The 13,267-nt window shown below is 40.3% G+C and overlaps 1 protein-coding gene across 2 annotated transcripts in view; it reads right to left on the bottom strand.

Annotated features, from left to right (window-relative positions):
* Positions 1-13,267, bottom strand: part of LOC101160329 (semaphorin-6D) — a 171,492-nt gene that overhangs the window by 16,980 nt on the left and 141,245 nt on the right. For both annotated transcript variants that reach the window (XM_020706938.2, XM_011480925.3), the window contains exons 19-20: positions 10,719-10,768; positions 8,997-9,050 (exon numbers count right to left, since the gene is read on the bottom strand). In XM_020706938.2, the coding sequence (XP_020562597.1) occupies positions 8,997-9,050; positions 10,719-10,768 (104 nt within the window). The remainder of the gene's footprint in view (positions 1-8,996; positions 9,051-10,718; positions 10,769-13,267) is intronic.

Consider the following 13,267-nt stretch of genomic DNA (forward strand, 5'->3'; position numbering starts at 1 on the left):
TTGCCATTGGTTTTGTTTTGGAGGCATGGATTTTTATCATCAAATTTTACTGATAAAAAACAAACAAAAACAAACACTAATTCTGAATGCTGTTGCTATAATTTAACCAGTACATAAATACAGATCCCCTCTTTGATTTCAGAAACATTAATTTAAGGGAATGATATAATGTCCCACTCATGAAAAAGCCTCATTTTCCTAATGTCCTGATTACAGCTCTCCTCACCCCCAATTTTATCATCACTTCATTGGCTGCCAGTCAAGTTTAGCGTTGATTTGAACTTTTAGAGCGCTCCCTGGGTAACAAGCCAAAGCACTGGAGATAGGGACGTTTTTTTATGTTTTGTTACGGCCCCTGTGTTCCCCTCTTCCAGGCCTGTGTGTATGTTCCTCTTTCTTAGCTGCAGGTCCTGGTTGAGCTGGAGTCTCCCCCCTCTGGGCGGACCTGGCCAGTCCCACAGAGCGAATAAAAGCTGCTGGGATTCGTGGCGTCCCTCTCTCCCACCTGGAAATTGACGTTGCAGCCTTAACCTTCACCTTTCTTTGTAGATTTGGGTGACATATTTGTGTAAAACGAACTTTTGGTGAGCCTTACCCAGTCTCCGTCTTGTTTGTCATGGCTTCTATTCAAGTGACAGTTTCCCTCTCATATGATTTGATATATTAAAAAATGCAACTAACTTTGTGACGATATGATACAGTCCATCTTTTCCCTAAATAAATGTAATCATTTAAAACTAAAGCATCGTAAAAAAGGGAGTCAGTAATACCACAGGGTGGGTTATGAGAAGAACCTTTAAGTTTCAGGACAGCAACAAGAAAAATGTAAAGACCCAGTTTAGTAAAATCCTGTTTTCTGTGTTTTTAACACTTTCTTGTGGTGTTTATCCGATTATGAAGGACATATTTCAAGAAAATTAATATTAAAATTGCATTTCTGAGTATTTCTTTATTCAAATCAATGTGAATCAAGAGCAGATGAAAAAAATGCACTTTGAAAAAAGAGCTTATTTGTGATGCAGAAAATATGCAGGGCGGGGCCACAAGCAGAAGTCCCAGCAAGGGGGAGGGAGGGGGGGGGGGCAGCGGGGTTGCTCTGCACCAATGGTTCCACCTACAACTCAGAGGGGAATTTCTAAAGAACTACTGTCGCTCTGCAGAGATTATGTCCAAGAAAACAACAGTTTTTTTTTAAATTTTGGCTAAAATCTGCATAGTCCTAATTAAAAACCACTGGGAACACTTTGAAAACAAATCAAAAGACAATAGGAGTGGGATTTTAGAGCAATTAGAGCTACTACGAGACTATACAGCGTGTGTCTTATATTTAAAGGTAAAAACCAATAAAAGAAAATTCTATTCTGACCTGAAGCTGGCTGAATAAACATTAGCAGCAAAGGAAGAAACAGTCATCCAGCAAAGCCGCTTATACTCCTCCCTTCGTTTTGCTTGGAAGAAGATGAAGACAATTAGCATCAATGAAACTGCTTTTGGCCGTCTTCTAACACCTCTTATCCCCGTCCGCTCAACATGAGCAACACAAAACACACTCAGTCCATTTTGTACCAGCTCCAGCTCATTAAAAAACACTTTAACACGCTTTGATGGCTCTTTTGCTTGTTAATACACACATCCCTATAGCGCTAAAGTATCTCATCAAGCAGCTGGAAAACACTTTAAAATCCAGCCTTTGGATTCCTACATGATCCACACATATTGCTTTGTTGTTCTGCTGGTGCACAGAAGCACGTAAACTATCATCACACTGTTTTGCAGATACACATACTGTAATTAGGAGGTTGTCTCTCCTGGAGAGCAAAAGGCTATGAAGAATACTTTGATTCCTATCACACAGACACAGACAGCTTTACATACAGTCTGCCTGTGAAGAAAAAAATAAAAAGATTAGGTCTTACATTTGAACTGCAGGCAACAGAGTCTGAGCTCTGATTTAAAATTAAAATGACTGCAGTGCAGGGAAGAAAAACTCTTAAAAAATTTTTTTTCTATTTAAAAAATTAATAATAGTAGATTTTTATTCATTGCTTTCCATATAAAACGCAGTGTGTGCATAGCACTTAAAAAACCATCAAAAGAGATAACTTCAAAAGTTTTTACATGAGGGAATAACTGAAGTTAAATATTACAATAACTTTAAGGCTGTGCCACAACGCCCTATGTGCATGTAGCGCATATTGCACGGGTGAAAATTGGTGGTACGTGAATATACGTGGCAAAAGTGAGAAAAGTTGTGGTTCTTTTCGTGAAATCTTTACAGATGCATCAGGAATGAACCACGCTAAAACCACAGAAGAAGTACGAATAAAACACGCAGAGAACACGTAAATCAATGTAGAACATGAACCGTGCGTGATTATTGAGTGGTTTCTATGGAATTCATTACTGATTTGTGCATCAGTTATGTCATTTTAACGTGATATGTGCACCGTATGCGCGATATAAAAGTTATCTATCAGTGGTACATGCATGAAAAGTCCTTTAGACATATGCCACATAAGCCACGAATTTGCGTATGCATCTCTCAAAAATCACACACAATTGAGTAGGATTTTAGTAATAATTGCATATAAACTACGTATAATGGGCGTACAATGGGTAATTCTCAACCGGCCAAAAATTATGAACAGCTCAAACCCATTGGATGAAACCCGTAACCCACCTGTGCACATCAACAAACGCAGAAACACTTATGAATTACTTATATCACGCATGTATCACGAAAGACCGAAATTTCATAGTTGGAAAATGCGCAAAATGTACGTAGTGGCTGTGTGATATGGCCTTTACGTTACCAAGAAAGTCAGTAAGTACGGGGTTACCATGGTAATACATGTTACACTATTCACGGTTTCAGGTATTCGCAGATTTATTTTCATTCACGCGACTTTTCCAGATCATCACAAGAACTCTGACAACACAAGATGCTTGTATGAGATTTTTGCCTCCGAGGAAGGTGCCGCGGGAATTTCTGAGGAAGAGGGCCTGAGATGAAGAGCACGCTGGCCCATTGACCTCCAACAGCTAGTTCCACAGGTTCCTGAATGGCAAAACCCAAAGTTTGCATGGAGAGATGGCATCAGCTGACTCAGAAGCAGACGGAGGATATTCTGATCCGCTGAGGAAGATAATCGTAGAGAATATTTATCATCCGGATGAATGAATGATGGATGAAACCGGCCTCTTCTGAAAGAAATAACGCTCAAATCACACTGTAGGACCTTTCACACTTAACTGATGAAGGAGGAAGCACAGGCTCCTGGTTTTAAGGCACAGAGTGACACTCCTAATGTGCGTTAGAAATATCTATGGTACGGTCTATTGCTCTGAATAAAAACAGAAAAAAAACTATCTTGAGCAATACTCCAATGTCCTTCCATACATCTTTTAAAAAGCATCAGAAATGTTTCACACAGGTTTTTGATGAGTAAGGATCGGTGATGGACATTCTTCGGCCACTGGGGGTGGGTGGGGTGATTGGCGTAATGGGGTGGTTCTCCGTATCTCTGGTCCCCCAACCCCTGTGAAAACGGGGGTAATACTATATTTTGAAAACATACACATACCTATATTCTCTGGATAGATTACTTCTTTTTATCTCATTCACAGGATGCAGATCAGGGAAAAATTACACCTAGAGAAGTTTCCTCCATTAGACTCAATATTTCACAAGAGGGGGATGTGGATAGGATAAACCAGAGCTCTTTACCCCATCATTGTGGGACTCTGTTTAGAGAAAAATGGTTTAATTTGAAAAAGTACCTATTTTTGGACCACAAGGTTCAACAAACAACAGTCAGAAAAGTCAAACCTTATTTGAACCAATTTAGAAACCTTTGAAGCATACTGTAGAACGTAGCACTCCCAAAGGCGCCTGACTACATTAACCATAACGCTTAATCGGAACAGCCAGAATCCATACATAAGGTGCACCAGATTATGAGGCGGATTTCCTGTTGTTGAAAAATTCAAAGGATTTTAAGTGGCTCCTACTGGGTTGTAGTCGGTAGGAAATTGAACCCAGATGGCTACTTAAGTGTTGCAGACCCCTGGAATAAACAAATGGGGAGGTTTGTTAAATCTAAACAAAGAGCCCAACAAATAACATACCTGAGCCAATTAAAAAAAACACAAGTGTGAACACTTATTATTAAAATGCTTATTTTGGGGGTAAAGAAGGACTATTTAACATGGGACTCGGTAGGAAAATGCTTCTTTTAAAAAAAAATAGCCTCTAGTGGTTTTTTGAAGAAAGTGCAAAATTTGATATTTGAAGTTCTGCCAATGGAAAATGGGCATTGGTTGAATCTCATATCTGAAAACCAATAACTGTTTTTTTGGGTAAAGCTACAAATAAAAGTAGGATTATTCTCACAGATAAACACACGGTGTTTTCCATCGAAGTCAGATTAATTTAGTTAAAGGTCATGTTATAGCAATGCTGTAAGTGATTTAGAATTTGTTGGTCAGGTTCATATTTCTATAGTTTTTCTGTTTCTATTTTAACCATTCAACTATTACAATGTTCAGCTCTTTCAGCTTTTTCCAGCTATAACGTCTTTCAAATCCTTGAACTTTTCAAGATATTCCAGGATTTCTGCCTCTATTGAAATACATTGGGAATACTTGGTGCAGAAGATCGCTGGTTCGAGACCCGACGCTGGCATTTTTCACAAAAATATATATTTTGTTATTGTGCTGTTTTCACTTCATTTATGGTCAACTTTGGTCATTTTCTTCATTTATTTTTTGACAATTATTACCCTTTAATTTTCATTTTCATTCAGCAATATGGCATTCAACCCTGCCTTTTCTTCTGAAAATGCAGCTCCTAGTTCAAATTAGTTTATCATTACACATTTATAAACATATGTGTATGTAATGTTTTAACAGGAATACATTTCATGCTGCATCAAAGCCTCTCCCCCTTGCTCTTACTTACAGGGAAATATTTCACTTCAAGCTCAAGTACTAGTTTTGATATACGGCTGTGTTCAGCGAACAGGAAAGGTTTTAAAAATGGATGTGTGGCATTTTGCAGACGGCCCTTTCAGACAGAATAAGGTGGACGGGAGACTCAGCTTGTTTTCTCGCAACATGCAATGCTTATTGCTAGTCTTTTCTGGTGTTTTTTTTGTAGTGAGGAGGATGTAATGGAACGGCCTGACCTCGTCTATTGAGATGCAGCCTTTTTCGCTTGCCCACTCTTGAATGCTACTCATGCTTGCCTGCATTCATACAACTGGCAGTTTTGCTCCATCAACAAATCCAGATCTTCGGATGCTGTACATAAAAGGTATAGCAATATTGTGCGCTTGTGTAGTATGACAAACTGATTATTGATCAGAGGTGCAAATGTTTCATATTTGAGCTGCTCTAGCCCAATTCCTATTGTACTAAAACATTTCAGTGGGACCAAAACTTAGACGAACAAATTCTTTATGGTCATAGTCTGTCAGCTTCAGCAAATATTTTTGTACTGCGTTTAAGATGACATCTTCATCATAATAGCTGAAGAAAACCAAAAGAAAAAGGAAGCAAATTGGTATTTGAATAGTGATACTATTGGTGCTGTGATGTACGGTGGCTGACAGGGCTCACACTACATACAAAAGAAACACCGCAATGGCATTACCCGCAACACAACGACATAAACTGCAGCACAACGGAAATGACGAAAAAAGAGAAAATGAGGACGTTTTTTTTTTTCCTACCGGCAGAAAAAAAAAATTCTGTTTCAAACTATTCGGTACGACAGAGTTTTAGGGCCACCAAAAAAAAAAAAAAAGTAAAATCACCAGATTTTAAACCCTAAATTTACGCGAAAAAAAAATCTTATTTGCGAATTCTCTGTATTCACAGGTGTTCCTGGTCCCTAACACACGTGAATACGGGGGGAATTCTATACCTCACAATAAACAATACCCACCACATGCATGATGATATGTTCTATATTCACAACATTCTTTAAGGTGGCCACGTGATCCTCAAGGGATCTGCTCCCCTTAAGATGCAGCCACTCCTCTCTACGACCCTCTGTTGGCTCGGACAACTGCAAACCCTGCAGCCAACACATTACTGTCGCTGTGTAGTTGTGCTATGGACAGAGACGCCAAATTTGGACGGGCCAATTTAACTCTGCGCCTTGCATTCTGATAGTATTGAGATAATAAACCCAATTTACTGAATGGCCAGCTCTGCATTAAGCCATGTGAAAGGTCACAGATGGCATTCATGTCATCCAAGAACCAAAGACATTTGCATTTTCCACACTCTTTCTGCACAATGTCAACTCTCATCAAATAATAAAACAGCACTGTAAAAGCAAACCCCAGCATAATTGCCAATTTATGTCCGTTCATAGAGTGAACTAAACCTACGGGGGCTTCCTCCTCACTGCATTAAATAACCAATTTGCAGCAAAAACGTCATTATGGGAATAGTTCTGTGCCAAACGATGTCATTAAAGTAACGATGGCTACTCTAGCGTAGAGTCATCAATGAATATTGGTGCACATGAGCTACAACCTCAGTCATTCTTCTTTGTTCGGAGTTCTTCATGCATGGATACCCAACACCAAGAAGTTAATCAGAGACCATTATGAGGAAGTACCTGCTGTCAGGCCCACTGCCTAATCGCAAAGACACCCTTCAGCTCTCAGCGTGACATAGTTAAACTGGAGTTGCACAGAGGATGCTTAAAGAGCGAGCATGCATGCAAGCAAGGGTCATATGGCATTGTGTGCTGAAGGTGCTGTCATTCTGTTCTTTACCATAGTGTCAACGGCCACTTGTCTGATTTCCACAGAAATCACACACCCGACAATGGTTAAGAAAGTTAAAAGTTTTACTTTTTATGGGTGATTTTTATTTGATTTAATTTGGTTTAAGTCTCTCCACAGCAAGAAGTTGGAAAGTATTATTTAATAGATAAGTTTGAGCAAGTTGTTTTTGTCTTTGTAAGCCAGGATGTGAGTGATAGAGACGTTATGTTTGTGCCCACATCCTGTTGATGCTTGAGGGATTGAGGAGCACCTTGTAAAAGCACTTGAGCAAAGTTGGAATGGAAACATAGTTTATAAAAATAACCCTGTCTTGAGGTAAAATACTGAATACAAAAGAGTGAGAAACTCCTTTTTTTTCTTTTTTTGCCTTTTTCAAGCAAAAGACAACTGTATTCAGCTTAAATGGATGAATTTTACATTTTTATCAGTGCAGAAAATCTGCAATAGTTATGTTCTTGTGCTACCAGAATGTTACTAAAATACTTCAAAGTGCTGCTTTTATTTAATATGAGAAATGTCAAGGGTACTTTCCCCTATATAGTACACTCACTAAAAAAATGGATAGATGATTGATGAATAGATGGTGAGTGGATGAATGGTTGGATGGGTGAATGGATGGACGATATACAAGTCTGTGGGTGGGTTGGAAAAATGGATGGATGGCTGGAGAGAGAGGGATGGATGGATGGATGGATGAATGGGTGGATGAATAGGTGGGTCGATGGGTGATTGAACAGCTGATTGGACCAGCTCAGTGTCCGCCCTGTGACTGGAAGGTCGTTGCTTCAGACCCAGGCCGAGTCATACCAAAGTCTTTAAAAATGTGACCCAATGACACGCAGCATTAAGGGGTTGGATTGGGGGGTTTAGTCCACCAAATGGTTCCCGAGGGCAGCTGTGTCTGCAGCTCAGCGCTCCCCCAGGGGATAGGTCAAATGCGGACAACAAATTTCACACACCTAGGTGTGACAGATAGTGTGATTTCATTTATCAGGTTGGATGGTCGTTTTATATTTTTTTAAAATGTAAAACTAACCCTATTGTTTTATTGAGCTCTTCCATTCACACAACTCATGCGTTTAATGACAGTCGAACCTTTGAATCAGTTCTAGATGAAGCGTTATTTAAGTGACAAAAGCAAAAGCTAAAAATGTCTGATTTTGATCAAGTTTTGGCCGTCAGCTTCCACATGTGTACACCTCTGCAGATCTAGAAACTAAACTTCTGTTTCACTTGCTCAGATCCCCTTTTCTTCTTTTAAAAAACAGTTGATTTTCATTCTTGTCAACTAGCCAAATCTCATTTCAATGCCAGGTGGATGCAATAGTCATCCAGCAGAATCCAAGGCGAGCTGCTCTCTAAGCTTCGAAGGCTCTGGGTTTAGCATTTTGCTGCTTTTTGAAAAGCTCTCATGGACTGCCGAGAGTTAAGTTTGAGGAATGCGTCTCTGATTGAATCAGATTTGCTCAGCTATGTAGCAGTAACATGTTCCAACTGAGAAGTGACAATGTAAAATCAAACGGCGCTGAGTGAGATTGAAGAGGTGTTATTCAGACCTATTTTCAATCTGTGATTCACCAACCTTTTTTTCTATTTGATGAAAAAGGAAGGGCAATTATGTATTTCCCTTTATATCCTCTAAATAAAAAATAAAAACCCCAATTCTGTTAACCTTCTCCTTCCCCATCATCATTGTTGTTGTAAATGCTGATGCTAAGCAATTTTTGAGGCACGTGTTTCCTGGAAGACAAACTCAGCTCAAGTCGAGCGGAACACTAAGCAAACGTACCAATCTCTCTGCCCCCCTCCAACTTTAATCACAGTAATGCAGCTTACAGAGCCTTAATGGGATTCACTGAGCCGGTCGGGTGTCACTCTGTGAATGACAATACCTCTCCTGGCTCACAAGTAGGACTCCTGACAGTCAGGTAGCAGCTGAGAGAAAGCCATGAATGCAAAGCACGATGCCCAGTGAGACAATATTTTGATTTGCTTGATCATAATTTAGCATGGCGTATGGATGTCATTGGGAATGACGCACTGTACGTAAGTCAGTTGAGATGCAAAAGGTGCTAAAAAAGTTAAAATGGTGTGAATTTGGCATTTTAAAAACCTAAGTGCCATTTTTTTTATCACACCGATGAATCTAAAAATATGTACAACGCAGAGTCAGGCCTAGAATGATGTTCTTACCGTAGGCGGAGTCAGCTGCAGACTCCTGGTTTCGTGTTGTCGCTCGCACATCAGCTGCAGTGGCAAAAAGAAAATACAAAAGGAAAAAGGTGAAAGATATTGTTTAAGTGTGTACTGAAATGCATGAAAATAAAATCCTGTTTAAGCTACATTCACACCGGGTTCGGAAACAGGCGTTCGGCCGACGGCTTTCAATAAAAAAAGTCTTTGTAAACATACGCACGAGTGTTTAAAGCTTCCACATTCAAAACTCTTATATTCCTAGTATGTCGTATTGATAATGGTGAATGAGTATCATCCTTTTCAATACACAGAGTGCCAACTGTGTGAGAAGTGATCACGAGGGAGAAATAAATAATTGCAGTTTGTGCCCAGCCACAATTCTGTGACATTAAGTCTTTCATATATCGGAAGAGAACTGTGAAAACTATCTAGGAGTCCACGCACTAGTATTGGGCAGCGACAGACCTGTGTGACCACTGTATGCCAAAAACGCGTTCAAAAACCTGCATTCAACGCGTTTTTGAATGTTCAGACGCAGACATGGAGGCGGCAATGTAAACAATTGATTAATGAACGTTCTATTTTTTGTGGCAACGCAACTAAGACACGCCGCAGACGGACCAATAGAAATCAGCCTTGAATCTGGAAAAGACCACTTACAGAACCCAGTGGGGGAGTCATTTTCTTGGGAAGGCCTTTCCCTCATTAGATGGTTAGTTTGAAACGGTGCTTGGGTTCTCTAGAAACAATTCAGCAAGTTGATTTTTGGGAACACCATGCTAGTGTTCCTTATGCTAAGAAAAGACACCTACTTATCAGCATGGGTTTACCATCCTTACATGTGCTGCCAATCAGGCACCAAATCGACTCAAAGCAGAGTCAAAAGCAGCAGATAAATAAGCTGCTTAGAATTGACAGAACGTTCAATAAGATTTTTTTATTTCTAAGCTCATTTTAATGCAACAAATGCATCTTCTTCACAAACTTGGCACTAGTAAAATAGTAATAAACTGGCTTACCGACACAATTTATATTATCATTAATAATTGTTGTTAAACAAAGTTTATTTCAGGAGTACAGTAATGTTGCAGGAGAGAAGGATACTAAAATGAATGTCTTTTGACACAACATCCTCATTGAACATATCTGTTCTTTAGAGTCTAATGCAGATGCTCTGAGTGATATAAACACAAACAACTGAGTCAAAAATAGAATCCTATTTTCAGAGCGTTAAAAAACGAAAATCTGGTTCTGGGGCAAAAAAGAAAAGAAAAAGAAAGAATACACCACCGATTAAGTCAGGGATCCTTAGGCAGATCCAAACAACTATGGAAGCAGTATTTATGCCTTCTGACACTGGAGCATTTCAGAGTTTCTGAGGCACAGCTAACGGAATAAGTAATAAGGCATCTTTGAGAGCTGCCTCCAGGACCTGACTGTGAATAATCAGCAGCAGACAATCTAGGTTAGATTTCAAACGAAGGAAAAGAAAATGCTGATTTATTTGAGCGAACAATGGACCGACATTAACCTGAAAGGATTGAGTGTCAATCAAAAAGAAGTAAATTGAATCTCCCAAGATGAACATAACTTAAAACCTAACAACAAGAGACGTGGTGTACTCGGAAACTAAACCAGAGCTGCTATTTTACAGTCATTTCACTTTAGAATTTGAATCTTATCATTGCCATTGTTGCAGCAAAGAAAGCTTTATCTTACAGTGGCAGCTGCCGGAGTGGTTGCCCTCGATATCCTGCTCAAACCCGGCTCTGCAGAGAAAACAAAGAGACGGAGCAAAGATTAACCACAAGAGTAAAGCCTGGACCAATAAATGAAATGAGTGTTTCACATGTCGGCGATGAATGGCAGCTGCTGGGACTTTTGTAGGACCAGATAACACCTTTGGAACTGGTAAATAACTCAACAGTTCCACTCATTTTTATCCAAGGGCAAACCTAGGACAGGTGGAACAAAAAAGAAAACAACAACAAACAAAATAAACAATGACCTACTTATACCTTCAACTTTGTCATACTGGGTGATACAGTACTTAATTTCTTCCAATGCTAATTCAACATTCATAGTGTTCCGCTCCTCTGGGGCCGGGTCGTGGGGGCAGCTGTCTAAGCACAGATGCCCAGACTTCCCTCGCCCCGGCCACTTCCTCCAGCTCCTCTGGGGGGAACCTGAGGCCAGCCAAGAGATGCAGCCTCTCAAGCATGTCCTGGGTCTTCCCCAGGGCCCCCGCCCAGTGGGACATGCCCGGAAAACCTTCCCAGGGAGGCGTCCAGGAGGCATCCGGACTAGATGCCGGATTCACCTCAACTGCCTCCTTTCGATGTGGAGGAGCAGTAGTTCTACTCTGCGGGTCACCGAGCTTCTCACCCTATCTACAGGAGCGCCCAGCCACCCTACGGCGGAAGCTCATTTCAGCCGTTTGTATTCGGGACCTCATTCTTTCGGTCATGACCCAGAGTTCATGACCATAGGTGAGTGTTGGAACGAAGATCGACCGGTAAATTGAGAGTTTTGCTTTATGGGTCAGCTCTCTCTTCACCACAACTGACCTGTAGATTGACCGCATAACTATGGACGCTGTCAATCCGCCTGTCAATCTCACGCTCCGGTCTTCCCCCCCTTTTGAAAGAGATCCCAAGTATCTTGGATCCTCCCCCTGGGGCAGGAGCACTCTACCCACCAAGAGATGGCAAACTACCTTCCTCCGGTCAATTCTACAGGGATTAGTTGTGCTGTTTAGGTCCAACTTTTCTCACTCAGAAGTTTCATGACTTGATTTTCCATCAAAAGAATGAATATTTTGCAGGTTTTACTGAGCGCGCTCAGTTGCAATTGCAAACGATCAACAGGGAAGCTCTTGGTTCCCTGACGTTTCTGGAGAGGCCTAATTATTTTCACAGAAGGATTTCAGAGAATGAAAACGTGTTTTTGTTTCTCTGAACGCGGCAGTTCGCATAAGACGCCGGATCATGCAGAGCTCCCAGTCTTATTTGTCTGCAACAATATGTTGACATTTCTTTTCAAATGATGGGGAAAAAAAAGGAACTTTTGTTCTGCAAAATGACCCTTTTCATTTCTTGATTTAATGTTAATCACTGTGAATTTGAAACCCTCGGAGGCTTCCGTTTCCTTTGGCTCGTCTTTGTTTCCCTCCTCTGTCTGTCTTCTCTATTATATCAGTCATGTTGCATTCTTCTCACCCTTGCTTTCCTTTTACACCTCAGCAGATGCAGGGGTGTGAAGCTGCAATCAGAAGTTTGGAACTGGATGGTCACACTGACCACACGAGACTCATGAACCAAATGTTGTGTTAAAAGAAAAGAGCTCAGTTTGTCTGAACCGATTCTGAATTTCTAGTGTAATAAGAAGAAGAATGAATGGACCAGAATGTAACATTTTAACCCCGTTAAGAAAAGAAAACGAGCAAAAAGATGCAATTAAACACCAATAGGTGAAACCTAAGCTACGTTCACTCCGTGCTTGGCAACACATGAGTTATGGAAAAATAGTGTCTTCGCATTCGGATATTCCTCTCACACGATGACGTCATCAATAATCCCCGGTCAGCTACGTAAAAACATACATAACATTGGTTTTATAGCTCCTGGCGTGCAGCCTGACAGTTAGATATCAGGAATTTAGATAATCAGATCCCAGTTTGTGCAGAAATCCTACAGATGCTTGCATATCACCTGCACACACTGTGTGCAGCATTCACGCTCGGTTAATAAGTAGCCAGTACTCGCACCTCCTTAACGACTAGAGTGTGGCGCAAAGAAACCGTACGACAGCTTCACCCGTATGTGATTTAAGTGCGTGCAACTTACAATAGCCTTATAAATACTTTATGATACACCTGTACCACACCCACGACAAAATACTAAGTTTCATTTTCAATGACGTCCCTAAAAGTGAACGTACAAGCCTTTAGGGAACTTCAATCAACTCAATGAAGTGTCTCAAACTTAACCAGAGCATCAAAACTTGTAGCAAAAGCACGTAGGCCTACTGTAGATAAAGTCATGTCAGTGTATGCATAAAAAGTAATTGCACAAGTATGATCCAGAATACACAAGTTAGGGGTTGTGATTTTTTTTTCTTTTCTTTTTTTTTTTAATGTTGGTACATTTTGCATAAAGACAAAACATCTTTGTTTAGTGAAAAGGAAAGTGCAAATCTGTAAAGTTACTCAGCCAAAACCATGTTAAGTGGCAGAGAAGACTTAAAAGAACAGTTTATTTTAATCTGTT

Source organism: Oryzias latipes, chromosome 11 (genome assembly GCF_002234675.1).
Source record: "Oryzias latipes chromosome 11, ASM223467v1".
Classification (NCBI taxonomy): Eukaryota; Metazoa; Chordata; class Actinopteri; order Beloniformes; family Adrianichthyidae; genus Oryzias; species Oryzias latipes.